General features: G+C 44.0%; 1 protein-coding gene across 6 annotated transcripts in view; it reads right to left on the bottom strand.

The window, feature by feature from the left end:
* TRANK1 (tetratricopeptide repeat and ankyrin repeat containing 1) overlaps positions 1 to 27578 on the bottom strand; it is a 125183-nt gene that overhangs the window by 9869 nt on the left and 87736 nt on the right. For all 6 annotated transcript variants that reach the window (XR_010114240.1, XR_008658548.2, XM_055283499.2 and 3 more), the window contains 10 exons: positions 24531 to 27413; positions 21524 to 21723; positions 21098 to 21235; positions 16585 to 16731; positions 15320 to 15476; positions 11686 to 11774; positions 7670 to 7773; positions 7429 to 7561; positions 4149 to 4294; positions 262 to 3308 (listed from right to left, as the gene is read on the bottom strand). Coding sequence is in view for 4 of the 6 variants with exons in the window: in XM_055283499.2 (XP_055139474.2) it covers positions 262 to 3308; positions 4149 to 4294; positions 7429 to 7561; positions 7670 to 7773; positions 11686 to 11774; positions 15320 to 15476; positions 16585 to 16731; positions 21098 to 21235; positions 21524 to 21723; positions 24531 to 27413 (7044 nt within the window). In the remaining 2 variants the exon portion in view is untranslated. The remainder of the gene's footprint in view (positions 1 to 261; positions 3309 to 4148; positions 4295 to 7428; positions 7562 to 7669; positions 7774 to 11685; positions 11775 to 15319; positions 15477 to 16584; positions 16732 to 21097; positions 21236 to 21523; positions 21724 to 24530; positions 27414 to 27578) is intronic.

Here is a 27578-nt window from a genome sequence, read left to right as displayed (position 1 = left end):
GAAGAGGCATGCAAGTTTCTGGAGTACCTGGGGAAACCATCCCAAGTCAAGGATAATGACAAACTTTTAACTGGGGGAGGGGTAATCCAAACAATGAGGTTTGCTATAACTTGAGAATATACATTCCTCATTTGTATTTCTTCTAAGGCCAAGATTCCACCATCCCCAAGTCAGAAGCCACTACAAGGAATTTAACCCTGAGAAATGTCCTCAGAGCCCAAGTCTCACTCCGCCTGGGCCCCCATCTCTGCAGACCCTTACCACCAGCCCAGGCCTTCCGCCTGTAGAGGTCCTCCACCATATCTGAAACCCTCTTGATGTGTTCCTGGACCTTCTGCAGCATGTGGCTGTGCTCCTTGGAGCCCACGTGACTGTGGATCCATACACTTTGCTCGATGTCCTGCACTACCAGCTTGCCTTCATCAATGGCCGGGTCCACCTTCTCGTGGAAAAATTCTGAGTATTTCTGGTAGGCCACTTGCTGCCTCTGGTGGTGTTCTAGATGGATGTGCTGCTCGTAAGACTCGCTGTTCCTCTCCTGACACTCCTCCCTTTCCAGCTCAGCCCTGGAAAGGACGGCCACCTCGGAAGTTGCCCCCTCAAATGATTTGCTGGGGCTGAAATAGTTCTCTGGGACACGGGTAAACTTCACTCCACATAGGTCACACTGGGTCCTGTCCACGTCTGCCTTTTTGAAGTTCCCAGCCCTGGGCTCCCTGGCCTCCTCCCTGACACGCTCCATCTGGGTGCCCACTCTTCTCCTCCAACTGATGCACAGAGACACCACTAGACATGCCCTCCTCAACTTCCGCTGTATGGAAGCCTTCCGTTGCTTTTGGGAAAGAATGGTGGCCAGGACGTGGTCTCGGTCTTCTAATGCCAGTTCATCCATCTCATCCTGGCCAAACTCACACTCGGGTTCAGTAAAGTGGTCCACGGGGTCCAAACAGAGCAGGCGGTTTAGTCTGACCTCCTCATAATAGAGGCCACGGACTATGGACCCTTTGGTGTGCACAGGGTCCCATCGCCAGTCACAGTCCATTAGGTACTCTTCATCCCGCTCAAAGAGCAGGTCCTGCAGCGCCTCAGCCACAGACTTCACATTGACTGCCACCAAGACCCGCTTCACCACCTTCAGGAGCCTCTCGGGAACCTGGCCAGGGCAGTCCATGCTCATGAGCTGCAGCCTTGACTCGATCTCCCGGAAGTGGCGGTACAGGAGAGGCTTGCAGTACGGCTGCAGGATCTCCTCAGCATTCACTAGCATCACCAAGCACAGCACCAGTGTCCGCTCAGCCTCACCCGAAACCACATAGTCTATTTCACTGAAGGCATCAAGCAGGACGTTGAAGTTCACATTCTCATAGCCACATAGCACCTTGGCGAGGTAGGAAAGATGGAACCGGAAATCCTGAATGGCTCTTGTCACATCCTTGGGTTTGTATTCCTGAATGATGGAGAACACATCCCCAAGCTCCTTGTCCTTCTTGCTAAACAGGAACTCCCAGAAGTGCAAGAGTGCAATGTAGCTCTTGGGGAGGCACAGAATGACATTCTTCCAGAGGCGGGCCAGCACCACCCCACAGTGGATGAACTGGAACTCCAGGAGAGCCACTGTGTTTCCAATGCTGGGGATGAGTGGTTCTTTGCACCTCTTAATGAGGACATTCATGAAACGGAAAAAGAGCCTCTTGTAGTCTTCTGGGTTCCTGTACACATAGAATTGATCAATGCAATTCTCCAGCAGCCGGATGAAGCACAGGTGGGTCTTGTCCATATTTTCATCATCCCTGTTGGGTGCCAGCATGCCAAATTTCCCTTCTATTCCTTTTATCCTGCTGCCTCTCCCCCTGCCCCTTTCATCCTTTTCAGACTCTAGAGATTTGAGTTCCCTGTTGTAGTTGTCCTCCTCCTGGTGGAGCAGCTTTTCAAACTCCTCCGGATAGTTGGAAGAGAGAAGGAAAGCTTGCATGGCACTCAGCCACAGGTCTGTGGATTCCCGGCGGTTGCGTGCGCTTTCATTTTCAAACAGAAAGTAGATGTACTCTTTCAAAGCAAATCTGTAGAACCGGAATGATTTGTAATTTGGCTTCAGGATTTCTTTGCATGCCATGGGGTTTTCTGACAACACTCTCTGATGGAAATGCTTAGGGAAAAGGACATCCAGAATGGACTTGCAAAGGCCATACATATCTGTAGACAAAATATAATCAATTTCTTTAAGTTCTTCTGCTAAAATTTTAGGGAATACTTTTTTAGCTTCCAAAAGCAACCCATTGATTGCCACCAAGTTCATTTTTGACTGAACTAAACACTTGGCTTCACAACGCCGCAGAGGCCTGTGAAAATGTTCACAGTTTTCATCCTCACATTTTAAGCCTACAATAAACCTCATGCAGACTCCTCGGTAGGTCTTCCCAAGTAGGCTCCGTGTGATCTGACACAGCCTGCCCAAAAGGTGTTTGTTTAGGGCTAATTTCACTTGGTCAGTCATTATCAAAAAGTGATCTTTTGTTTTCTTCTCTCTCAAGTTCAAATCCAGGTCAAAAATTATTCTTAATATGGGCCCAGGGTCGTTCTGAGCTATCTGGCAATACTTGGCATCCACCTGGGAAATCCCAAAAAACTCAAAGCAAGATTTGACCATTTCCTTCTCAGCATTGTTGGTCACTCTTTTGAGAGCCCTGACCAGACTGAGGAGGATTTCCAAGCCCCCTGGAGCCAGGCCCAGAATCTTCTCAGGCTCGGCCTCACACTGGCTGGCTGCTTCGTAGAGTGCTTCCACCACTCCAGCTGAGTGGTTGAGCGTGTCAAACTTGAAGAAGGCATCCCTGAGCTTCTGAAAGTCTCTCAGGATTACCCCTTGCAGGAAGTGGGCCTCGGCAATGCCAGACAACTGGCCAGTTTGATAGCAGAGATCAAGTGCTTCTCTCAGAATGTCCTTGGTGTGTTCTATGTCAGAATCCCTGGCCACATTGAGGCGGGCAGCCCCCAGCAGACATGAGGCCTGGAAGTCCTTGTCGGCAGTGAGCCTGGCAGCCTCCAGGAGGCAGCCATGTTGCTTCATCAGCAGGGCAGCCTCTTCTCTCCTACCTTCCCTGTTCAGCAGGTCTGCAGCTTCTGCTAAGCGTTTCCGAGACTTCAAAAACACCAGCTGGTCTTCTATGTCTAGCTTTGAGAGGACAGCCATCATTTCCTTCATCTTATTTGCACTCAGATACTTTGCTGCAGCTTCCAAGTAAAACTGACTGGCAGAATAGGAGAGCTTGGAAATGGGAAGGGTCTTGGTCTTTAGCATTTCTTCATACCTGCAAAGACAGGGGACACAAATGTCAACTTGCCATCACCCAATCAATAGAAAATTTCCTCCAAAATACAGTGCAGAGCAACTTAAATAAAACTCCCACATGTAGATATTACAAAATAAAACCTAAACTTGTCAAGCATTCAAGTATTTTTACAAAGGCCTTATTTTACACTGTTACCAGTATAATAATAATGAATAAATTCCTTATGTTTCAATCAGGAATTGGTGTGTTTAATTAATGAAATATAGTGGAAGTGTAACTCAAACAAGTGGGAGTGAAATCCGAAAGTCAATCTATAGGGCAAATGTTATGCATAGTCTAAATTATCCTTGAAAAACATCTCTTTGGTTCTCATAAAAGCATCATAATCATCTGGGTCTACAACTCTGTTCAGTTTGATAAAATGAGAAAGGACGAAATGGGGGCTGCACATGCATCAGCAATTACACCAGTCTTCCCCTTATTACCCAACTTGTGATTCTTCTCTTTTAGCAGGTGTGCATTAGTTGGGTTCCTGTGAGATTAATGAAGCTCTGAAGGACTCCCTTTTATTCTGCTGATGGAAGTCAGAATATGTCGTTATATACACACTCATAACATACTCCCATCCCCCTCAGCCCCCTCTCTTTGTGACACTGCGTCAAAGCTTATAGAGACTGGAAAACAGAGTCCTGTTCTCAAAGAGCTGCTGACCCAGCACTGAGGCCATCGCTTAAGTGGAAAGAGAGCAGTGTGATCAAGCCATGTCAGAAGCAGCAGGATAACACCACCCACAGCAGGCTGCCCCCAGAGAGAAGTGGGAGGAAGGGAGGGAGAAAGGGAGAGAATAAAACCACCTACTTTTCCACTGCAATAGCAGCTTCTTCAAAAAGCTCCTCTTGGCAGTACATTTTGAGTGCTAGATCAAATTCCTGAATCTGCTCAAAGCATCTGAAAGCGTCTTTGTAGCACTGGCTTCGCTTATAGAAATAGGCAGCATCTCTTATCTAGGATAGAGTAAAATTTTACTTTTATTTAGAGTATTCATAATTAACTTTCTAATCTTAAACCAATACCACAAGTAATAAAGAGGATAGTCATATGTCTGCTTTCTGTTAGAATCCAGTTAAAAACCCTATAACATAGATATTAGGAAAACCAATTATTTAAAGGGAGAAAAAGAAAGTTAAATCCCAACCTCACAGCACACACAATGGTAAGCCCCAGGTAGATTATAGACCTAAATGTGGAAACTATTGTGGGAAAATGTGTGAGAATATCTTTGTGACCTTGAGGTCACACTCAAGTGGAAGGAGTATTCACATGGCTTACAAAAATAACATAATCAAACCCAAAACATAAATTTCAGGAGAAAAACTGATAGATCAAACTGATGCATTAAAACTGCTCAACAAAAGACACATGAAATAAACTAAATTAAAAAAAAATACCTAAATCAGTACTGTCCAACAGAAGTTTCTGTGAAGATGAAAATGTATTGTTTCTTTGCTATACGATCTAACCACTAGTCACATCTGAACGTTGAGCCTTTAAAATGTGGGTAATGCAACCAAGGAACTGAACTTTTAATTTAATTTTAATTATTTAAAAGTTAGAGTCACACATGGCTAATGGCTACTATACTAGACTGGGCCTGTCTAGACAAAAAGAATTCTTGCAACCACAAGAAAAAGACTTTCCTCAAGACACAACAGAAAGCTAGGCAAAGGATATAAACTGGCAGTTTACAGTGGGGTAAACTTGAATGACTAACAAATAAATAAAAATACTCAACTTTACCGACAATCAGAAGAATACAAATTAAAGCCACAGTGAAATACATCCACCAGGTTTGAAAAATTAGAAAATCACAATCTGCTGACTATGGCCAAGAATGTGGGGAATGCAGAACCCTCATGCACAAAGTGGAATAGCTATCCCAGAAAGCAAAGGGACTGTACTTAGTGAAGTGAAGCATGTGCATACCCTAGGCCAGCAATCCTGCTCCTGGCAATACATCTTGAAGAAGTATCTCACAGAACCCTAAAAAGACATACTGTGCCAAGGTGCTGTGTGTGGGAGCCAGGAGCCAGTGGCAGCCTGGAAGTGCATCACTAACAAAATGAATTCGTCAATGCAGTGGATACCCACTCAGGAATACATGGCTGTCAGAAGCATGGCCAGACCTAACACTATATAGCAAGGGATGGAAAAGGTAAAACACAGAGCAAGATGTCTTCTAGATAAGCCTAAAGTATATATGTATAGAAGACACCACTATTCATTCTTCAATAATGCATGCATTTGAGCACATATAAAAATGTGTTAGAATGACTACCAATGAGAAAAGAACGGAAATGGAGACTGGCTGTGAAGAAGAGGATGAACAAAATAACATGCAATGATTGGGCCCCATACCCACCAATGGTGGGCTTGCCATGAACAGCAGAGTCTACTAGACTCTTCTTCCTATCACAGTTCCCATCCAGTTCACCAGCTAATCCTGTCTGCTCGGTTTCCCGAACATTTCCCAGATGTGCCACCATCCCACCACTTCCACCACCACCATAGTAGTCCAGGCCCTATCATTTCAACCTAAGCTGATGCTAGACTCTAACTGGCCTTTCTGCTTCAGCTCTTGCTGCCCTATAGACCTCTTCACAGAGCATCCAGATAATTAGCTTCATGTCACTCTTCCCATCAAAGCCTTCCACTGGCTTCCCATCATGCTTGAACAAAGCCCAGTCCTTGCCACAGTCACCAAGGCCCTACTGATCTGGCCCTGCCACTTTCTCTTACTCCTTTACCATTTCTTGTGGTCATCTCACCCAAACTGACTGGCAAGATTCAAATCAACCAACTTGGCAGCAGCCTTATTCTGGATCCTCAGGCCACATCACCTGCCTTTTCCCAGTCCCCAGATGCATTCTACCCACAGGAAGAAATGTTTATGCAGACGTCACGAGACTGAAAGCTTTCCTTTCAGGGATTCCTGTGCCTTGCCTGCTTCTTGCCTCTAGAGAGCAGCATTCTATCCCTGTTCCATTCCCATCTCCCACATCCTAAGAAGTCACATCCCATAATAAACATGGAACAGGGTAGGCAGCATCTGGAGGGCCTTATCCTCTTCTTCGCACTGACTTGGGGCCACACTTCAAACTTCCCAGTAGGTCCCACTCCTACCCCTCTCAATGCCCAGGGTGCTCTGAGGATCCCAGAAGTCACCATATTTCACATACAGACAAGGAAACCCCCTCTCCTACTGAAGGATAGTAACACCCGATAGGGGAAAATGCAATGGCCCACAGCTCCTTAAGCACAGTTTCTCCAACTACCTGTGTTAAGGGACCAAATCATTTCAAATTTCTGATCCATCACAGTTGATACGTTAAAAAATGAATTGATGGGAAGATTATCACCACTTGGATGTCAAAGAATTGCCAAACGGCAATAAAAAAATTCTAACTGCTTACTTTTATCTTCTGTGTTAATCTTGCTGCAGACAAATAATAGTTTGTAACCTGCTGACCACTCTGTGAGTAGCTGTGTTCCAGACTAGCAGCTCTGTCCAACAGAGCTTTCTGCAATGATGGAAATGTTCTGTTAACAATGAGCACTTGCGATTGTGGCTAGTAAGATTGAGGATGTGAATTTTTAATATTATTGTATTTTAATTAATTTAAATTGTAAATTAAATAGCCATATGTGATTGCTGAATTGGATAGTGCAGATCTAGAGTGATTACTAGGAACACAGCCGAGGAACCTCCATCTAAATGCCAGGCCACTCAGCCAAGTTGACTGGAGACTAGGAACACAGAGAAAGAAAAGGGGTATTCTAAAACCTTTCTTCCCTTTGGCTTGAGCATTTGGCTTCCCTGTGGTTAATATTAGGCCCTGAATATTAACACAGACTTTAACACACAAACACACACACACGCGCACATGCATACTGTCTTCAGAGCCTCCTCAAAATTTGCACAAGTAGTGAAAGTAGGGTTCCCTTAGAGTCGCAGGGCCAGTGTCTCCCTCCTTGGAAGACTGCAGCCTCTTCCTGCTATGAGTAGAGGTCAAGCCTACCCCTCAATCTGCTCAAGTGAAGCCCAGTTTTCCCTGGAGCAGCAGCGGACTAGGAGCCATACCTTTCCCAGCCTCTCGCAGAGCTGGGCGGAGAGCTGGAACTCCTTGGCATAGCTCAGACACTTAAGGGACAGCGTTGGCTCTTTGCACTCCAAATAGGTCTTAGCCAATTCCAAATATTCCAACTGCTTTTCCCTAGGGGAAGGAAAACAAAATAATATTTCCACGGAACGTTGACCCAACACCAATATTTAACCTGCTGCTCTCATCGGAGCAAACCAGAAGTGATCCCAAGACTCTTACTTGGGGCTGACTTTCTTGGATTTCATGCTCAGGGCAGTGTCATGGGCCAGGGCCAACTTCTCCTTCTCAAACGCACCTCCTTTCTGGTAACACTTGGCTGCAACCTGAAATAGGCAAAAAGTTTTATTCCCAGCAAGGTAATGGAGGTAACAGACAGAACAAGAGTTAAAGCACGCATTATAAGTTTGTACTGACAAAACATGAAGTCTTGCTCCAGCCCAATCTGAGAAGGAGGAGCAGGAAGGTGCAGATATTCTAAAGAAAGTAGTCTTGGAGGATAAAACCCAACAGTATTCACATTCAATGGTATCTTTTGGAAGCACCCATTGAAAAGGTACAGAATACATATTTTTTCAAGCTACCATAGTAACACCCTTATTTAATCTTCCAATAGCTACAGCAATAAGTATCATCCTTCTCAATGTATATAGTTGCTACTTCAGGTGAGAGCCATGGAGCAAGTGGCCCAAAGTTACCCAGTGGCTCTTCTGAGCTTTGACCCAGTTGGTGAGTACAACAGCTACTTTGCAGTGTTGGCAGAACAGCTGGAGTATGCATACTGGAGGTAGAAATGGGGATAGAGATGGTATCACAATACATCCAGATCCCTGGGGCATGCAGATCTGTTACCAAATCCTCTGACTATAAGGTAGGCAAACAAATGTCACAGAGGAGTCAGGCTTCACCCTGATCGTTGCCAGCAGAAAGTTGCTTTTTTAAAACAGGGGTGCTGATGCTATGTCTCAAAGCACACAATACATGGGCAGGAAGTTCACATTCTGCCCAGCACGTACACATTAGGTCTCAGTGTGGTCAAGGGAGGGACTAAGTGGCACATGCTGATAAGGTGGACAGGATGACCACTCTCCCCTTCATGCTATCTGTGTGGGTCTCCTTTCATTCCCGCGACCTGTGCCATTTCCTTCCCATTGCAGGGCCTTTGCACACACTGTTCCTTCTAACTAAAAGGCTCTTTGGTCCTTTCCCTGTCTTGTTAACTTCATTCATTCTACAGATTTCAGTTCAAGGCTATGTTCCTCAAAGAAGGCTTCCCACACCTCTATTTCCAGGACAGTTGGTTCTGGGAGCAGCTGGTCTCTCATCTGTGACACCTGCAACAGCTGGAGCTGTGCATTGCTCTATGTGCCTGTTTTGCTCACCATCAGATTCCTGGGATCTAAATGTAATGCTTGGCCCATAGCTGCTGAAGACTAGGAACATAGAGAGAGAAAAGGGGTATTCTAAAAGCCCTTTTTGTTGAATGAATGAATCTTCTGTGATGGTTCTGAAACATTTATTGACATGCAGCCAAAAACTCAATAAACCACCTGAGTCCTGAAGTCCTTTAAAATAAAGTCCTTCAAAATAAAGTCAGGTGAAGAGAAGGCTTTTTATAACATTCTCATCTGTACCAGCTCCCCTAAAAAGATTTTAGATTCAAATATTCAAAAGGTATTTTTAAAGTGATAAATAATTGGATATCCATGGGCAACACATATGGGTAACAGCAACAGTGTTCTGAAGGGAATAAAGGGTAAGATTTTATATAGTTTTCCAATTTCAGACCCATACCTGCTGCCCATATTATCCCTCCCTTCCCTCCCTAACACCCAACCCCTGCCCCACCAAAGAAAAAAACAATTTCTTGGTTTCATAACAACGGCCAAACATTCAGTATTTCTTTCCAATTCTAACAAGGATGGGCAGTGAAGAAAATTGTGAGGCTTGGTCTTCTGCAGCTAAATACTACATACTTAGGAAAATACTTTCCAGACCTACCCAAAGCTACAATAGCATAAATTGTATTTTTCACCCCATATAATACATTGCCAGGGTGGCCACAGTTCTTTACTCCTCCCTATATCTGTCCACACCCCCTTACAGTGTAACTTTCCAGCTTCTCCCATCAAGAGTGCTGCCTATTTACCCTCCCGTCCGATCTAGGCTGAGACTTGCTTTGGCAACAGAATTCAGCAGAAGCAGCACTGGGCCAGTTCCAAGGCCAGGCCTCAAGGGCCTTGTGTGCTTCTGTTCACGTTCTTTGAACCCTGCTCAGGCATCATGTGAACAAACCCAGACTAGCCTGCTGGAGGAGGAAAGAAATGTGATCCAGGAACCCCAGTCACCCCTGTCCCCCGAGCCAAGAACCAGCCAACCCCCAGAAGCAGACATGCCCAGCTGACTGCAGACATATGAGGTGCTCAGCTGAGAACAGAACCACTCAGCTGAACTCAGCACTGCCAATCCATAGAACTGTGAGCCACATAAATGACTTGTGTTAAGCCACTATGTTTCAGAATTGTCATGCAGCAAGAAGTAACTGATAAATCCCAGATGTAAGTTACACGCTACAGACTTAAAGCAATTTCCCTGAAACAATAGACAAAACTCTTTGAAGAACTGGAGCTGAGAAAATATTGGAAATTCCTTCTCCAGGTATGTCAGATCACAGAAACCTCACACTGTGGCTTCCGTTAAGTCCTGAACTTGTGATTTCATTGTACTCATCACTTCACAGAACCTTTACTCAGGCCCAACTCCACGAAATTCCAATGAGAATAAGGATCATTAGAGAAGCAGGACAAGCCCTCCGTAGAAAACACTGTTTCAAAACAGTGTTCCAAAGTGGCAAGACAAAGTGCAGATACTTTTCCTGTAACATTTGAGGAGCTGAAGCCTCCTAACATGAACACTGAGGTGAAGAAAGAAAGATGGTGATCTTTCCAAAACCCAGATCTAGTTGTTGTTTCAGAAAACATCATCTGCAGCTGCATGCATGGGGAAGTCCAGGTGCCTGGGGTAGAGAAATCTTAGGGAAATGTGCATTTAGTATGGTCATGCCTGTGGTGTCAGACACTGCTGGTTAGTTACCCACAGCAGTTCCTCCTCTCTTTCTTGCCTTTTGGTGGAACTTACCACCCACAAAAAGTTAAAATTGCCAGATGGGAGTGCTCTCCCAGACTCTCTTGCAGCTAGAAAGGTGTATGTGACCTAGTACTGACCAATGAGATATAGAAGGAAGATCACTGAGGACTTCATGATAAAAAAAAATTTATAAAGAGAGAGATCAATGAGGAGAAAGTGCCTACACTTCATTCCTGCTTGGAGTGCTGCTGAGGGAACGGAGAACTTGGAACTGCCACAGCAGCCATTAGGCAACCAATGAAAGGGAACATCTCAGACAAGCTGCAGATGACACAGGGAAGAGACGGAATGAGACTGGGCCCATGTTCACTTTGTTGAACTGCAGAACCAACCCTAAGACCTGACTTGTTGTTATTAGATTAAAGCAAAAAAAAAAAAAGCACTCTTTTAGTAGGGTGTTTAAAACTTGCAGGTGAAGTCATCACCACTCTTTCAAGTGAGACACACATCCCAGCCATGGTGCCCCACCCAAAACCCTGTGATGTGCAGGAATGCTGACTTTGGGAAAAGCAACGTGGCTCTTTAACCTGGTTTCAAAATTTCAAGAGGTCTGCTGCAGAGAGAACACTTCCTGGAAGAAAACTGCTCAGGACCACTAAGATGGCTTGTAACTGGAAATTGGTCAGTGCAGTGTAATAAAAAAGCTTAAACTATATTCACCAGACTCAGATTGGCAATGAAATCTGTTTGATCAATTTGAAAAAAAATCAAACGAGAGATCAATCTTTTACTGCTTTAAAATGCAGTATGATGATAGCAAAGCTTTTAGGCATAGAGTACAGGAGGGAAAGAAAATATATAGAAGGATTCCTTGGTGGGGCAAAGGCCACAGCCCTCCATGATCTATCAGCACATGCTGGCACTTGGCCAAAATGAAGAGTTGTCATGCCTGCACTGACCAGAAAAGGAGCAGGACAGGAAGCTCTCCTCATCTTGAGGTGACCTGATGTTTCAGAACACATGGCACAGGCACCATTACACTCATCCTTTCCTGGTGACAAACACCACGATGGGAAACCTGCCTGTGAGGTCTGACGAGGGCACCAGTGACAAGGACTCCTCATCCCCTGGCTCCTAGTCCAACCCCTTACCTTCCAGCACTGGTGCTTGGCGTAGTAATCTCCCTGTGCAATCCACTCCGCAGGAGTTGAGGTCTTAACGAACATGCTATCATCAAAGTCTAAAATGAGAAAGAAAAGTGTGTTTGCTTCTCTGGGCTTTCTTTCACTTAAAACTGTTGTTATGGGCTGAGTTGTGTCTCCTCCGCCAGCCACCAAATTCACTTGTTAAAGTCCTAACTCCCAGTACCTCAGAATGTGGCTGCATTTGGAGAGAGATAAGGCCTTTGAAGAGGTGACTAGGTTAAAATGAGGCCATTAGGATGGCCCCTCATCCAATCTCACTGGTATCCTTAGAGGAAATTAGAACACGGGGCGACCCCAGGGGCAAGAGAGCACGGAGGAAAGACCACGTGAGGACACAGAGTGGCTGGCTGCAAACCAAGGAGAGAGGCCTCAGAAGAAACCAACCCTGCCAACACCTTGATCTTGGACTTCTAGCCTTCAGAACTGTGAGAAAATACACCTCTGTTGTTTAGGCCATCTAGTCTGTAGTATTCTGTTATGACAGTCAGAGCAGACTAACCTGTGTTGTCTTTCTAGTATTCATGTAAGATATATTTTAACTTACCAAGCCACATTTGTGAGGTTATTGAAAGGAGGAGGAAGAGGGGAGAAAGGATGTGGTTTGGTTTTTAAGTTTTGGTCTACTTTCCTTTTCTATGGCTACAAATCAGAAGACAGAAATTAAAAATTCCTCCTTGAAAACCCAAAGTCAAGTGGCTCTTAGCAAGCTCCCAGCCCAGGGCTTTGGCAAGAAAAAAAGGTGACAAAATTTTACACTATTTCCAAATGTGCAAACTTTGCCCTCATCACAATAAGTAATCTGACACATTCCTATTGGTGGACAGAGACCATTGTTACCACCTGCTGTCCATCCCTTCTGTTATCCTCACTAGCCTGCTGGTGACTATTTCAGCACTGCGCCCCACCCCCACCCTGCCACCTGCATCCCCCAGAGTATCACTAGACGATGGGTGACAATCCCTGCAGGTTCTGAGCCACAGCTTCATGAAGCACACAAAATACAGTGAATACCAGGGTAATACTGGCAGACAAATCAGAGCTGAAGGAATCAGAGACACCTAGGCCAATGGATATCAACCGGGGAGTGAGGCAGACAGGCCAGTTTTGTTTAGAAGGTGCAAAAACACATTAAGCATCACAGCCCGATCCCTCCCTGCTCGCCCTCTGCTGGTGCTGTGTAGCAGTACAGTGATGACTTCTCAGCATCTTGTTCTGACTCCATATGTGCTGCTATGAGTGCCTCTGTGACATTTAATTCCCACGGCAAAACCCCATCCACATTACCTCAGAATAGGGCCAGTGAACTCTGCAGATGCCACGTAAAAGAAACGCAAATTGCATAATCACCATACTCAATCCAAACACAATGGGAACAGATGCTTTAGAAGACTTTACTATGTACAACTTAAAATTTGTAATTAAGACTGCACTTTTTCTTGCATTCTTAATGCTACCAAAACATAAAATAAATTGTAATCTGTTTTCATTTTGAATTTTTAAATTTAAAAAAGTCACTTAGCTTATATGATCTTTAGGGGTTTTTTTTGTTTTTTTTTTGTTTTTTGTTTTTTGTTTTTTTTTAAGATGGAGTCTTGCTCTATCGCCCAGGCTGGAGTGCAGTGGCACAATCTTGGGTTAATGCAACCTCCGCCTCCCAGGTTCAAGCAATTCTCCTGCCTCAGTCTCCCGAGTAGTTGGGACTACAGGCACGCACCACCACACCGGGCTAATTTTTGTATTTTTAGTAGAGATGGGGTTTCACCATGTTGGTCAGGCTGGTCTCGAACTCCTGACTTCAGTTGATCCGCCACCTTGGCCCCTCAAAGTGCTGGGATTACAGGCATGAGCCACCGCGCCCAGCCATATGATCTCTTATAGTGGATGCCAGAACATACTTCGGGAATAAAGGGGGATGAGCTGCAGGAAAGATTAAGAATGCCCATGCTAGGCCAATCCACTCACTTTCCTCTGGGAGAGAAGGTGGGACCTGAACAAGGTTATGTCATTACACAGGTAGAAAGTTTTTATGAGAAGCTATGTTTTGTTTTTTAACTCCTAGCCTTTGACTTTTCCCATCACAATAGTCAAGTCTTAGGATAAGAAATCTAATCCTAGTCGCCAACTGTGCCATCAGTAATAATCAGAAATAGCCTCCAAACTGGCTGAGGAATGTTCAGGACAAACCTCTCTCCAGAAGCCAAACTCTGCTCCTTGCTCTACCCTTATAGAAATGAACAATGGCCTTGAGGAGATGACTTGACAACTAACCCTCAAGAAAGACAACAATTTTCTCCTTCATGAAGGGCTGATTATTTCTCTTCTCAGTTATCGTATCAGGAGAACCTCACTTCGTTAGGTAGCCTTTGTAAATTATGAAAAAAAAATACACACAAAAAAACCCTGCAAATAGCACAGAGATAAGAAGGTGAAAAGTAAAAGGTGTCCATATCTACTCGACAACCCCATACCCACCAATCCTAGCACCAGAGGTAATCACTATAAACAGTTTTGCATCAGAAATAATAGGTGTACACATGAATTTATATGCATGCTATCTCTCCAAACTCTTGCTATTTAAACCCTTGTTACCCATAATCAGGAACTGAATACAGATAAGTTTTCTGATTAATTCCTTACTATCTGAACTATTGGTTCTTACTATCTGAACTAAGAGTTATTACTGTCTGAACTCTTAGTTTCCTTGTTTTGTGAAACTCGGAAACCAAACAGATTCAGACAACCTGTTAATTCAGTAGCTGAACTCTCACAAACCCAGTTCTTGTTAAACAAACTCAGGAAATTAATTGGGTTTGATGGTTAAAGACACTTCAATAGGTATTTTTATATATACACATACATACGTACACATGCATAAACATTCTATTCTGATATATACTGATACGCATAAATGGTTTTCATATTTGCATAATATAAAGTTACTTATAAATTATATCATTCTACCCATACTGTTTTAAATTTTTCTTTCACCCAATATATCTTGAACATCTTTCCTTATCAGCAAATGACAATCCACATCCTATTTCTTTTTAATGGTTGCATAGTAGTCCCCTGAAAGAAATAAATTTAGCCTTTCTCTCATTGGTGGACACTTAGATTGTTTTTAGTTTCTTGTAATTACAAACAGGGTTGTGATGAGCATACTTATGCAGGTATCTTTGAGATTTTGAACACAAATATCTCAGATATAGCCCTACAAGTGGAACTGTTGGATCAAAGGTATGTACCATCTTTATTTTGATAGATACTGTTAATCAGCTGTACAAATACTCATAGCACTTTGTATTCTCCCAAAAGGACCTATTTCCTCTAGCCCTGTCCATAATCCCCACTTTTAAAGGACAAATAAAAGATCTTCCCTGAAGGAGTTAACCTTCCCAACCCCATTACAGCTACACTTTCTCATGCACCTTGGCAAATGAGTAACAACTTCCATTTCTCAGAAGATTGTGGAAAAGAAAGAAAGCACTTTCAAAATACTACACCTTTTATTCCTGACCATAAGGACGGTTGAGAGAAACATGATTCCTCCAACAGTGAGAGTATTTTAACAGGATCTTACCTTTATTTTCATCTGTCTTTACAACTTGGACAAAATCTCTTCTAATGAAATATTTGAACGCGGGAGCCCGTTTCTCTCGGTTTTCATCAAAGATCCAGAGGTTGACCCGAGCCCGTGTGATGGCGGTGTACAGCTGCTTCAGCTCTCCGTTGAGGAGCTAAAGATAACATTGAGGACAAAGATGATGAGCCATTTGTCTGTAGCTACAATGTAACACACTTCAATGAGCGTACTCTGATTTTGGAAAAACACAAAAACTAAATTTTAGAGAAGCATAGCACAGCTGAGAACAGGATACCAGGAGCTCACTGTGGCCACAGCACAGGTAAGTGAGGCTCCAGTGAGGCTATGAGAAACTCCACCTCTTTCCCACCTAAGCAGGAAGTGAGCATGCCATCTGTATAGGATGACTTTTGAATCAGCCATATTTTTTTCCTGTTTTTGCTGTAATTATTTTAAGAGTTAATTCTGAAGTAATTATAGACTCACTGAAAGTTACAGTGGAAGATTCACTGGAAGAGTACAGACAGACCCCGTGTACTCAGTTTATCCCAAAGATTACATCTTACACAGTTGCTGTGATTTATTTTTAAAAATTAAACCACAGATACCAGGAGCTCACTGTGGCCACAGCACAGGTAAGTGAGGCTCCAGTGAGGCTATGAGAAACTCCACCTCTTTCCCACCTAAGCAGGAAGTGAGCATGCCATCTGTATAGGATGACCTTTGAATCAGCCATAATTTTTTTTCCTGTTTTTGCTATAATTATTTTAAGAGTTAATTCTGAAGTAATTATAGACTCACTGAAAGTTACAGTGGAAGATTCACTGGAAGAGTACAGACAGACCCCGTGTACTCAGTTTATCACAAAGATTACATCTTACACAATTGCTGTGATTTATTTTTAAAAATTAAACCAGTCATACACTTTTACTATAACTATCACTAGTACTGAATTACTCCAAACCTACCTTATGATTGCATCAAAATTTCTGAACAAAGCTGAGTTCCAGTGGTGAACTAGAAAGGACAACCCTCCTCCCTCTGTTTTCAGACAGTGTCCGCCCATCAAGCCCAGTTCTCTACTAAAAAAAAACGGAATTTACCAATACTGAGATCCCTGCCCCCGCTTTCTTATCCTCAATTCCCTGTTGTTGAGGAAAACCAGCTAAGTGCAAGCTCCATTTTTCCTCTCATCTTCTCTTCCAAGCCTTTTTCACTACTTCCATGTCAAGTACATGTGTTGACAAATGGTAGAAATTCACCTTGTACATTTCTGGATTCACCATGAGAGATCGACCCTGAGAAGAGCTTGGTTTGTCCAGGGGTACTTCAACCAATGGCCGGTTTTCCTCTCTGGAGTCAGTTGATGTAGGTGTGAATGAGGAAATGATCTTCCATTCCTTATAAGCCTGAACAACAACAAAAAAGTGAAAACCAACAGAATATGCTTTTGAACTACGCATACAGCCTCCCTAAGCTTCATGGAAAATTAAGCCTCATCGGGGGACCAGGCCTTCAACCCCAACTTTGAGGAAGATCCAGCCTGTGATCTTAGAATGGATAGGAGGGAGATTAACTTGCACAAGCAGAGATCAGGGAAGTTGTGAAAATTCCCCATAACTAGACCAAGAAGCTAAGAAGCCAGGCACACATGACCACTTCCAGGGAAGAATGCTAAGGGCTCAGGGAATTATTCTCATTGAAAGAATTTCTACAATCAGTATGGACAGGGGAATCCTCACCCCTTCTCAAAACATGGTTAAGAGATGCATATAGGGTCAGCCGTTAAGATACTTGTGGCAGAATTTTCTAACTATTTAAATGAGGATGAAGAAAATCCAGTGCTATGGTGTGCAAGGTAGACTCTGAGGTCAGACAGAACAAATTTGTATCTCAGTTCTTCCACTTATTAATTATGCAACCTTGAACATATTGTTTATTCTCCTGCTCTATAAAATGAGAATACTACTACTCAACTTTGTTGGGAAAATAAAAACAGATAATCAGTGTCAAATGTCTAGTACAATGTTTAATAGTCGATATTTTACCCATTTTTTTTCCTTTACCCAAACCCCAAAACCAAAGTGACTACAAACACCAGGCGTTGGTAAATTTTTTCTTTAAAGTGTCAAATAATAAATATTGTTATCATTGCGGGTCACATGATCTCTCTTTGCAACTACTCAACTCTGTCATTTTGGTGCTAAACCAGCCACAGTCAACAAGTAAATGAATGAGTGTGTCATGTTCCAACAAAACTTTTTTTGGGAACACTGAATCAAATTTAATATAATTTTTATATGCCATAAAATATTATTCTCCTTTGGGTTTTTTTTCTGGCCATCTAAAAATGTGAAAACCCTTCTTGGCCCACAGGCCATAGAAAACCTCCAGTATTCTGGATTTGGCCAACAGGCTGTAGTTTACAGACCCCAGTAAAACTGAAGTGCCCAGATTACATGCAGAATTTAGAATTCAAAATTCTTAAGAAACTTCATATTTCATACTTTCCTATGTCCTGTGAGAGTAGCTCTCCCAGCCTTTACTTTTCTTTTTATAAAATGGTGCTACTTGCCATCTATGTAACTTTTAAAGCATGCTGAAAAGGTGAAGTGGATAGAGTTTATTACCTGCCTTAAGTTACTCCATCACTTAAACTATGTAAACAGGGTTAAACGCCTTAAACACTGTCTATTAAATAGGAATGGTTATGCTACTAATCGATTATAGTACTGATCACCATGTTTGGAAATCATGAAATCACTTAAGTAGTTGGAAGGTTTAAAACAATCTTCAGGACATATTTGTGACTGTCCTCTTTGTGAAGCTATGCAGACAACAAAATTGTTTACCAAGGAAAGTAGGCAGAAGACACAAGTGCTTGACATTTGAGAGGATCCTCCTGGCAGGTAGCATGAGATACAGACTGGCTAATATTGAAAGGGCTAGGGAAGAACAATGTATTTTAAAACAGCTGTAAGAGAAGCAAAAGCTGCTCAGATGGCACATGAATGGCCTGTTTCATGAATCAAACATATTTTATTTCCAAGGTGGGGCCTTTCAGGAGTGTGCTTATGTACTTGCAGCAAGGATACAGGCCTACAGCATTTGGGGGAATAAAAGCAGGAAAATTTAAAGTCTTCCAGTTTCTTCTCTTGGTACCATCAATTGTGAAGGAAAAGGCTTAGATTTTACTAGCAAGCCTACCTTTGAGGGGTCTATTCTCTAGGTCAATTAGACAACCCATAAAGGTTGTAGTTTTCACAGTCCCTCCTGTCCCACTGCCATGAGTATGAAAGAAAGGAGGTCCCACTGGGGCAAGGTATAAATGGCAGTTACCCTTCTAAGTCCCCACAGAAGGATAGCTTGAGGGTGACTGGAAGAATGACTTCCTCTCCCCCAAAAAGAAGGTAACATCCTACAAAAAGCTTTGGGGTAGCCGTTCTGTGGTCCCTTTCACATCTCAAGAGACAGCTCTGGTGACCATGTGGTTCAACAGGTAACAATAAACCCTCCAGAGAGAAGAATCACAAACCAGGCCAACAAGCACCATACCCCTCAACCCACCCACATATAAGCCCAGATAACAGCTGCTTCAAAGAGAGAGCTTGCCTGAAATATAAATGAGATGGAAGAAGAGGTCAAGGAGAGAGAGGAGCTCTCCACAGTTCCCCAAGTTCAAATAGCAATCACTGTTCAGCAGCCTTCAGTTACCTTGAAAGAAACCCCATGTAAGCAGCCAGACCACAGGAGGCTGGGGATATATGGGACCTGTCTTTCTTCTCCTTTTATGAAAGCATTTCCTCTCATCTGCTGACTGACTTCCTTTGGCCTGGAGGTTGTAAATGATAAACTGAGAGTGTGCTTTGGGCCAGGGAATACACGGTCACATTAATACTGGGAAGAACCCCAACCAAAGTATTTTCCAAAGTCTTACTGTGTACACAGGATGAAGTGGATGTTTACAAAAGATTCCGTTTAGGATTGTTTTAATTTCAGGCAACTCCCTGAGCCATTGGTGGGAGCACCGGGTCAAGATACCTGAGCCTTCGCCACTTCCAGGATCAAGGTAAGACCCATAACTGGATTTTTCTTTCACAGATAGAGCCAACCACGATTTACAGATCCTTAAGTCCAGAGCTCCTTGAGCTTCTTACTCGCACAAGCATACAACTGGTACTTAATAAAGAACAGAAACAACAAAGTCTTACCCTTCCTCTTTTAGGAGAGCCTCAGTCCAACCATGACCGATGGATGTATCATTAGAAAAAAAAGTTAGTCCTCAGAGGTAAAAATGGTTCCAGGGTTAATGAGTGTGCATCTGATTTTATTAGCAAAATTTAATAGGAAAGGAATGTACATAAGGAATAGCAATGATACAGTAATTGTGGAAGGTTCTGGAACTCAATTCGCATGCGAGGCTTTAAAATGAAGGAAAATGGAAAGAGATTTAGAACTCAAAGCATCTGAGTTCATCTCCAGGCTCTGCCATCTACATTATGACTATGAGAAATGTACTAATCTCAGTGACCTTCTGCTTTATCTACAGATAAAGGTGGCTCATTCTTATAATCTCAGCACTTTGGGAGGCCAAGGTGGGAAGATCACTTAAGGCCAGGAGTTTGAGACCAGCCTGGGCAACACAGCAAGACCATATCTCTATAAAAATAAAAATAAATTTTAAAAAATAGAATGAGAGTAATGAAAGTAGATATAACCTCAGAGGGTTGGTGGAGTGAGACAATGACTTCAAAAAGTACTCTGTAAACTGGAAAGCACCTACATCAATATTGTAATAGTTGTGCTATTAAGGCAAAATAACATTTAAAAAATGATGAGAAAAAAAGGAAGGACTCCATCTAAAGGGTCAGTTCTGGGGCAGATTTTTAAAGTGTTAAAGCCAACAGTGCTCTTGACTTGGGTATAACACAGCCCCTTCAAGCATGCATCAGTGCAAAGGAAGTCTGCAACAAGGACTGGGACACAGCCAGCTAAGTCCCCAAAGAAGACCCCACAGTACAGTCAGCAGCCAGCCTGAGTCTCCCCCAAAAGATAGTGGGAAAAAGAAAACAGTGGCTAGAAAACCCAAGGCAATGGCCATGAGTTGGTGGCTCTACCCATATTGAACTAAGCTTGGGGAGAAAAACCCACAAGGACTCAGGAGCCAAGTGAAAGCAGTGGACCAACACAGAGGTCACTGGGGGTCAATGTGGGGACTCTTTGGCTGCCATCATCCGCATGGGCTGCAAGCAGTGGTAGTGAAGCCATGCTAGAGGGGTCTCCCATGCAAGGAAGCTGTTCTTGTCCCCCACATTACCTGATCCAGAGGGCAGGAACCAAGCCTCATTTGTCTTCCTGGAATTGTCTCTATCTATGAACTGACCTTACCCAGTTCTGTCATCACAGGGTGGATATTGCTAACCTTGGCTTCATCGGTAAGGCTCTCCTTAGAGCTTGCTCCAACTTGGGCATGCCTGGGAGCCAAGGATAACAGTGGCTAATGAGAACTGGACACTGGAACTTGGGTACTAGAGAGCCAAAGAAGGGCAGGGCACAGGGGGAACCAGCCCATGACACACTGTGAAACAACCCACACCTAATGTCAAAACCCACATCTAAACACACAAAACCTCATACTGAATGAATGATGCTCCAAAACACAAACAGGAGCCTGTGATAAAGTCTCTTACCCTCAGCTCCAAATTCTCTTCCCCAGAGTGAAGTTCAGCTCATACATAAATATTCATTGTGTGAAAAGAATTAGGTGCGACATACCTCAGAATCAGTAAAAAAGTTGTAAAGGAGGACATCATCAAATTCTAAGCCTTTTGCTTCATAAATTGTTAGCACAAGTGCTAACCCCAGCTCTTCTGGAATTTTCTCCTTTGCCGTTTCATTGGCCACAAGGATTACCTGAAGAAAAACAAAAGAACATCAAATTCTACAAAGAAAACCCCAGTAAGCCTCAGTCTATTTCTATGGAAGATAGGTAATGTTTTTAAAGAGAAATGGCCGCATAAACACGGTCAGGCAGGCCAGGGGAAAGATTGAAACACTTGGTCACTCAGCCATCTCTGGAACTTACCCACTGTGGGACAGGGAATATTTTTAATGCTACCTCGCGGTATAATTTAGCTTCTCAAACTTTTTTCAGTTGCAAACTGTCTTTTATTTCAAAACATAAAATCCCAAGCAGCTCACCTGGTGGGCTCCAAATTCAATGGGCTGAGTTTTCCTTTTATTCCCTCGTAGCAAAATTGCCAAGTCGCTTACACTACAAGACTCCAGAACAGTTGGCTTGGGACCATCAAAGAGGCCAGAATCCCTTGGAAGGCGATCAAAAGATTCTGGGAAATAGAACTGAAGTAAGTCCACCACTCCAGATGCCAGATTGAGGATTCCTGGAATGAAACAGAAAACCCAAGTTGGATAATTAACAACATGGCTGAGTTTTTTGGTTATTTGGGGTGGGGGACATGTTTTTCCTGAGAAGCAGATTTGGCCCCTACAGTATGTATAATTGCAAGCCTGTTTTCAGTTCCCATTTGATTACCACCACAGCCCTGAGCTCTCCGGGTGCAGCGGATGAGAAGGCAGAGATATGTTGCTGTGCTCAGAGAGTTTTGTTGGATTTCATTCCCAACCTATATTCATATTAGAGAAAATTACCTCACAAAGAAGAGTCAAGGCAAAAATGTAATATAAACAATGAGACCTCAGGAGGCTGAGGCAGGAGAATCGCTTGAACCCAGGAAGTGGAGGTTGCAGTGAGCCAAGATCACACCACAGCACACTCCAGCATGGGTGACAGAGCGAGACTCCGTCTCAATTAAAAAAAAAAAAAAAAAACAATGAGAGCTGTTAGAATGCTCTCATAAGGGGCTGGTATTGACTTTGGTAAGAAAACCAGAATTACCTTGTCCTCTCCCATTGGTGCTTACAGAGTCAGAAGCAACATTACCATGGTAAAAACAGTGCTGCATGTGAGCTAAGGACAGCAACCAAGGCCTCCATCACCCTTTTCCCCCAGGTTTATACCCAGTTGAGAGACGATTACACTAAGAAAAAATGTCAGAGCAGGAGAGAGGATTTTCCAAAGAGATTTATTCCTGGGTCCCATTTCTTCTCTAACATCTGAAGTGACATTAATAGTGACATTGACTTAATGCCTATCATACAGCAGGCACCTTCAAAAAAGTCATCCCATTTAATCCTCACAACAATGCAGTGAGACAGATGAGACAATTGCACTTTTACAAACAGGAACTCTGAGGTCTGAGAAGCTAATAAATATCTCCAAGTGATAGGATTTGAACACAGACCTTCCTGGGTGTCTCCACTATTCTTAGAGGCCATGTGCCCTTTGCTAACACCAGATAGAATACAATGGTCTAGGTAGAACATCATGAAATGGGCATATGTATCCCCATTGCTATTACCAAATAGTGAAGGGAAAATGTGACTATCCAATACTATTGTTATTAAAAGTATACCATCTAAAGCAATAAGCCTAAGTGGAAACCGCTGAATCTAAGCAAATAAGTTTCTACTGTGGTTCCCTTCCCATTAGGAGTTAGCAGGGGCCAAAGATATATCTACATTAACAGGAGAATCAGAAAAGGGCACAAAAGTTGCAGTGGAATCCACTTAAATGGCCTTCTAGGGAACTAGACAAGTAATTTTTGATGTAACCATACTCAAAGAATAAAAGATGGTTCAACCATAGAAAGGAATAAGGTGCTGATACATACTATACATGGATAAACCTTGAAGACATTAAACTGAGTGAAAGAAACCAGACACAAAAGGCCATGTATTATATGATTCCACCCATATGAAATGTCCACAATAGGTAGATCCGTAGAAACAGAAAGATGAGTTGTTACCGTGGAGTGGGAAGAAGGACACAATGAGTAGTAACTGCTATGGTTATGGGTTTTGAGGGGTTTTTAATTTCTGAAAATGTTCTAGAATTAGATGATGGTGATAGTTGCACAATCTTGTGAATACATTAAAAACCACTAAACTGAACATTTCAAATGGGTGCCTTTTATGCTATGTGAACCTCAATGAATGCACCAGAACTCCACATTATCAACATGCAAAATTCTCAACAACAGGCTGGGCACGAGGTCTCACGCCTGTAATCCCCGCACTTTGGGAGGCTGACGTAGGTGGATCACCTGAGTTCAGGAGTTCAAGACCAGCCTGACGAACATAGCGAAACCCCATCTCTACTAAAAATACAAAATTAGCTGGGCATGGTGGCAGGCGCCTGTAGTCCCAGCTACTCGGGAGGCTGAGGCAGGAGAATTGCTTGAACCCAGGAGGTGGAGGTTGCAGTGAGCCAAGGTCACACCACTGCACTCCAACCTGAGTGACAGAGCAAGACTCTATCTCAAAAAAAACAAAAAAAAAAAAAAGAAAGAAATCTCAACAACATAACATTAGGCAAAAATACCCAGTTACAGAAAGATATGTCCAATTACAGTTTTTAAACATGTAAAGCAATACTCCATATTGTTCACAGATATTTGTCAGCCAAAGGAGATAAATTTGTTAGTATCTATAAACCATAAAGGAAATATTCCAGCATTGGTACCCTGTTATTTAAACTTGTGTGCCTTAGTTTCTCCTTTGAAAAATGGGTCTGATGCTTACCTCGCAGTGGTGTTATGAAGATTAAGCACTATACGTAAACTGTTTAGCATTGTGCCTGGCACAGAAAGAGGGAAAAACTAAGACACAAATTAAAAGCACCCAAGTGTGTGTTAACTCCCACTGCCTACCACCATCCCTTTTTTTTTTTTCTTTTCTTCTCTTTGGGAGAAAACCTGCTTCAAGGATTAATGACTTGTAACTGGTATATTACTTTATATAGAATGAGCAGGTACTTCCCAAGTGCTTTAATGAAAGTTCTCAAACAGTTTAAATGTTCCCCTGAAATGTATTCATGTTATGGCAAACTCCTTGAGATATAATTACTTAAAGGTCAGTTGCCACCCAACCACAGCTTAAATTATCAACTTAAGGAACAGTGGCCAAAATCATGCTATCTCTTGTCCATGAGCGTTTTTACCAACAAATTCAAAAATACTACCCTTACTTCAGCTGTAAAAACCTAACAAGAGCTAGTCGGCAGTTTCAAAGGCAGCCCAAAGTCTGTGCCTAAGCACCCCCGGTAGGCAAGCCCAAGGCCTGGACTTACCTGAGTGGGACCTGTAATTCTGGTACAGCTGGTGGATCTTCTTGGGCTTCCGGACAGCACACTGCTTGTCTATGGTGTTTCTGCTGGCGTAGTGGAACAGAGAGCGCAGATCGCTAAAGCGGAATGCCACGCCCTTCATGATGCTCTGGGCCGTGTCCCCCGTGAGGAACATAGCGTTGGGGTCGTTGATGCATTTCATCAGCAGCGCCAGCTCGGCCTGGGTAAAGTCTTGAATCTCATCACCATAGAACTCGTGGATGGACCATGGGAGCACCCTGAGCTTCGACAGCCTCCGGGATATGTTGTACAGAACATCCTCTTCATCAAAATAACCTTTCTGGGACCTGATTTGCTGATACAGACAGAAGAGGCTGTAGATCTCACTCCGGTCTTCCTTGAAATTGGGGCACCGTTTCCTCCCTAATTTCTTATATACTTCTTCAGTGAGTCTCCCATGGGGACAGCTGAGGGCCTCAAAAGAACCCTTTAGAAAAGATTTTATTTCTTTCCAAATCAGTGCGGGGTTGTAGGCTGTCCTCCCTTTGGTCATTTTGGGCCATATTTCATTTTTGAACACCTCAAACGTCACATACACCCGGGGGTCACTGTCACCTGTACGCATTTCTACAGCTTTATCCTCCTCACTGTAGTCCCCATCCACCTCAGCCTCCTCCTCATCCTCCTGCCAGCTGGGGATGGTTGACTCTTCCTGTGCGGACCATCCTATGATGGTTCTTTTCAAGCTTCCATCTTCGTTTCTCAGAAAAAATGGTTTGGGCAGAGAAGCATCAAGCAGAAGAAGCAGCTGCTTGGAAGTGACAAACAGAGGAAAGTTCTCGTCCCTCAGGTCCTGGAGTTTGTGAATGTTGGGGTCCAGTGGTTTGTAATGACTAGTGGCCTTGGTGGACTTGGAAAGCTCAATGAAATTCCTTTGTACCTCCTGGCACAGCACATGGTTCTTGGTCACAAAAATCTGATGTAAATGCTCCAGCTGGTGGGGATGTTCTGGTGCACATACTTCTGCAGCTTGGCCGTCCCCTGCTGGCTCCACACCGGCTCCTCCTGCGCAGGCTTCGTACTCCTGCTCATCTATGCTTTCTACTGTTTCCACTTCAATAGAATCTTCCTCTTCCTCATCCTCTTCCTCCTCCTCTTCCTCCCCAACTGGACCCTCTTCTTTTCCGGGTTCCACTTCCAACCTTCTCTTCAGCCAGACCTGTTTGGCCAGCAACGGGCTTCCTGCCTGCTCAGCTTTTTCCCAGTAAACATGGAATTTCTTCCACAATCTGTACAAGCAGCAGGTTGTCTTCCCAGTGCCACTTCGCCCAATAAGGATGATGGGCTCCAGTGGCCTGGGATTGAGGTCAATCACCGCGTACTCAAGCTCGCCCACCCGGAAGGGGTACTCCACTGTGGCTGTCGTGTCATTGAGGATGTTAAAGGCCATGTTGGTGCTGAAGCTGTGGAACTTCATGATGTTATATTCTGTCTCCACTGCACTGGCTGGGGGAAAGTACTCAGGATTGACATGCTCCCTGCCCTTCTCAGCCTCCGTGTCCTCCACATAGCAGCGAGGTATACGCTTTTGAATTTTCATGTTAGCTGACACTTGGCCTTTATTGATACCCTTCAGCTTCTTCCGCAGGACACAGGACAAGCCCCGGTTGTAGGCATTGCAGATGGCCTTGATGGAATCAGCCAGTTTGCAGTGATCTAAGACGATGTCCCATATCCGGATGATTTCCGTGTAGATCCGCCCTGATTTCTCCATTGCACACGTGTTCTGCTCCGTGGCAATGATCTTCTCAGGGTTCTCACTGCATCGAGGGGAGAAGTCAATGGCGAGCTCCCAGAGCATCCGGGCTCCTTTGTCCAGTTTAGCTTCGAAGAGCTGGATGCTTCCTTTCAGGTGCTTCAGTCGCTTCTGCAGGCCCTGGGTCCACTCGCCATTTCCCAGCTGCTGAATGGCAAGGATGATTTTCTTCTTGATGACTTTGGTCATTACCTTACTAGACAGCTTCTTCAGCATTTCTGAAGTGCACTCGATCTCCCAGGTCATGTTATCAAAGTCCTGGAGGCAGGCCTCAATCTCCTGCGTGCTCCAGCCATCCTGATCGTCATTGCCCTCCTTCCCTCTGTTATCATCAGGCACAAGCTGCAACGCCCCAAGGCCCACCTGAGCATGTCCTTCCGCCACCTCACTACAGTCAGGGGCCCCTGCACCCAGGGTCGGCTGGAGCTCATCTTTCTTTCCTTCCTTGCCAGCTCCTGCCTCCAGAGGCTCAGAGCTCTGAAGACAGTCCTCTGGGAGAGACGGATCGACTTCAACCTGCTGAATCAAAACTGTGATGTCCTGCATAAGGCAGTCTCTCAGAGAGCAGGGCCTGAGAGCTCCAGGCTCCTTCCTGGTCACCTGGGTACCTGGGAGAGTCTCCCAGCTGTCAGGGACTGCACTTCCTTCAGGCAGTGTTCTGGCAGTGGCACCACATGGCACTGACTTGAATGAACCCTGGGACTTGAGCTGAGACGTGTGACCAGGGGCAGTGGACCTTGAGAGCTTCCCCAGGTGGGCAGCAGAGTCCTGCCGGCTCCTCCTCCTGTTCTCCATCAGAGCTTTGTTCCAGGCCAAGAGCAGAGAGTCGTTCTTCTTAATCCGGTGCCGTGCATCTTTGCCCTCTTTGTTCTTCAGATTGAAGTTGATGTCGAACTTCACCAGCAGGTCTAACAGCTTCTTCATGCGCTTTAGCATGCCCTTCTGGAAGAGGATGTGCATCAGCGTGTTCCCATTGCTGTCCTGGACGTTGGGGTTGAGGTAGTCGAATTCGGTGGGGTTGGACCAAAACAGATCCAACAGATGGTTGAGGAAGCTAAAACCAATGTCAGCTGAAAGACACAAACAAAACCCTGTGAGCACTGAGCCACTCTTCTCAGGGGACAGCAGACCCTGGGGTCTGAGAGTGATGCCAGCCAGGGGCATCTCAGAATGCTGAACTCCCCCAAAAATCTGAAATCCATTAAAGAACTCAGTGGTTCTCAAGCAACGGTGAT

The sequence above is a fragment of the Symphalangus syndactylus genome, chromosome 1, assembly GCF_028878055.3.
Source record: "Symphalangus syndactylus isolate Jambi chromosome 1, NHGRI_mSymSyn1-v2.1_pri, whole genome shotgun sequence".
Taxonomy (NCBI): domain Eukaryota; kingdom Metazoa; phylum Chordata; class Mammalia; order Primates; family Hylobatidae; genus Symphalangus; species Symphalangus syndactylus.
Note: the sequence above shows the minus strand (reverse complement) of the source record. Positions and strands in the feature narration are given on the sequence as shown.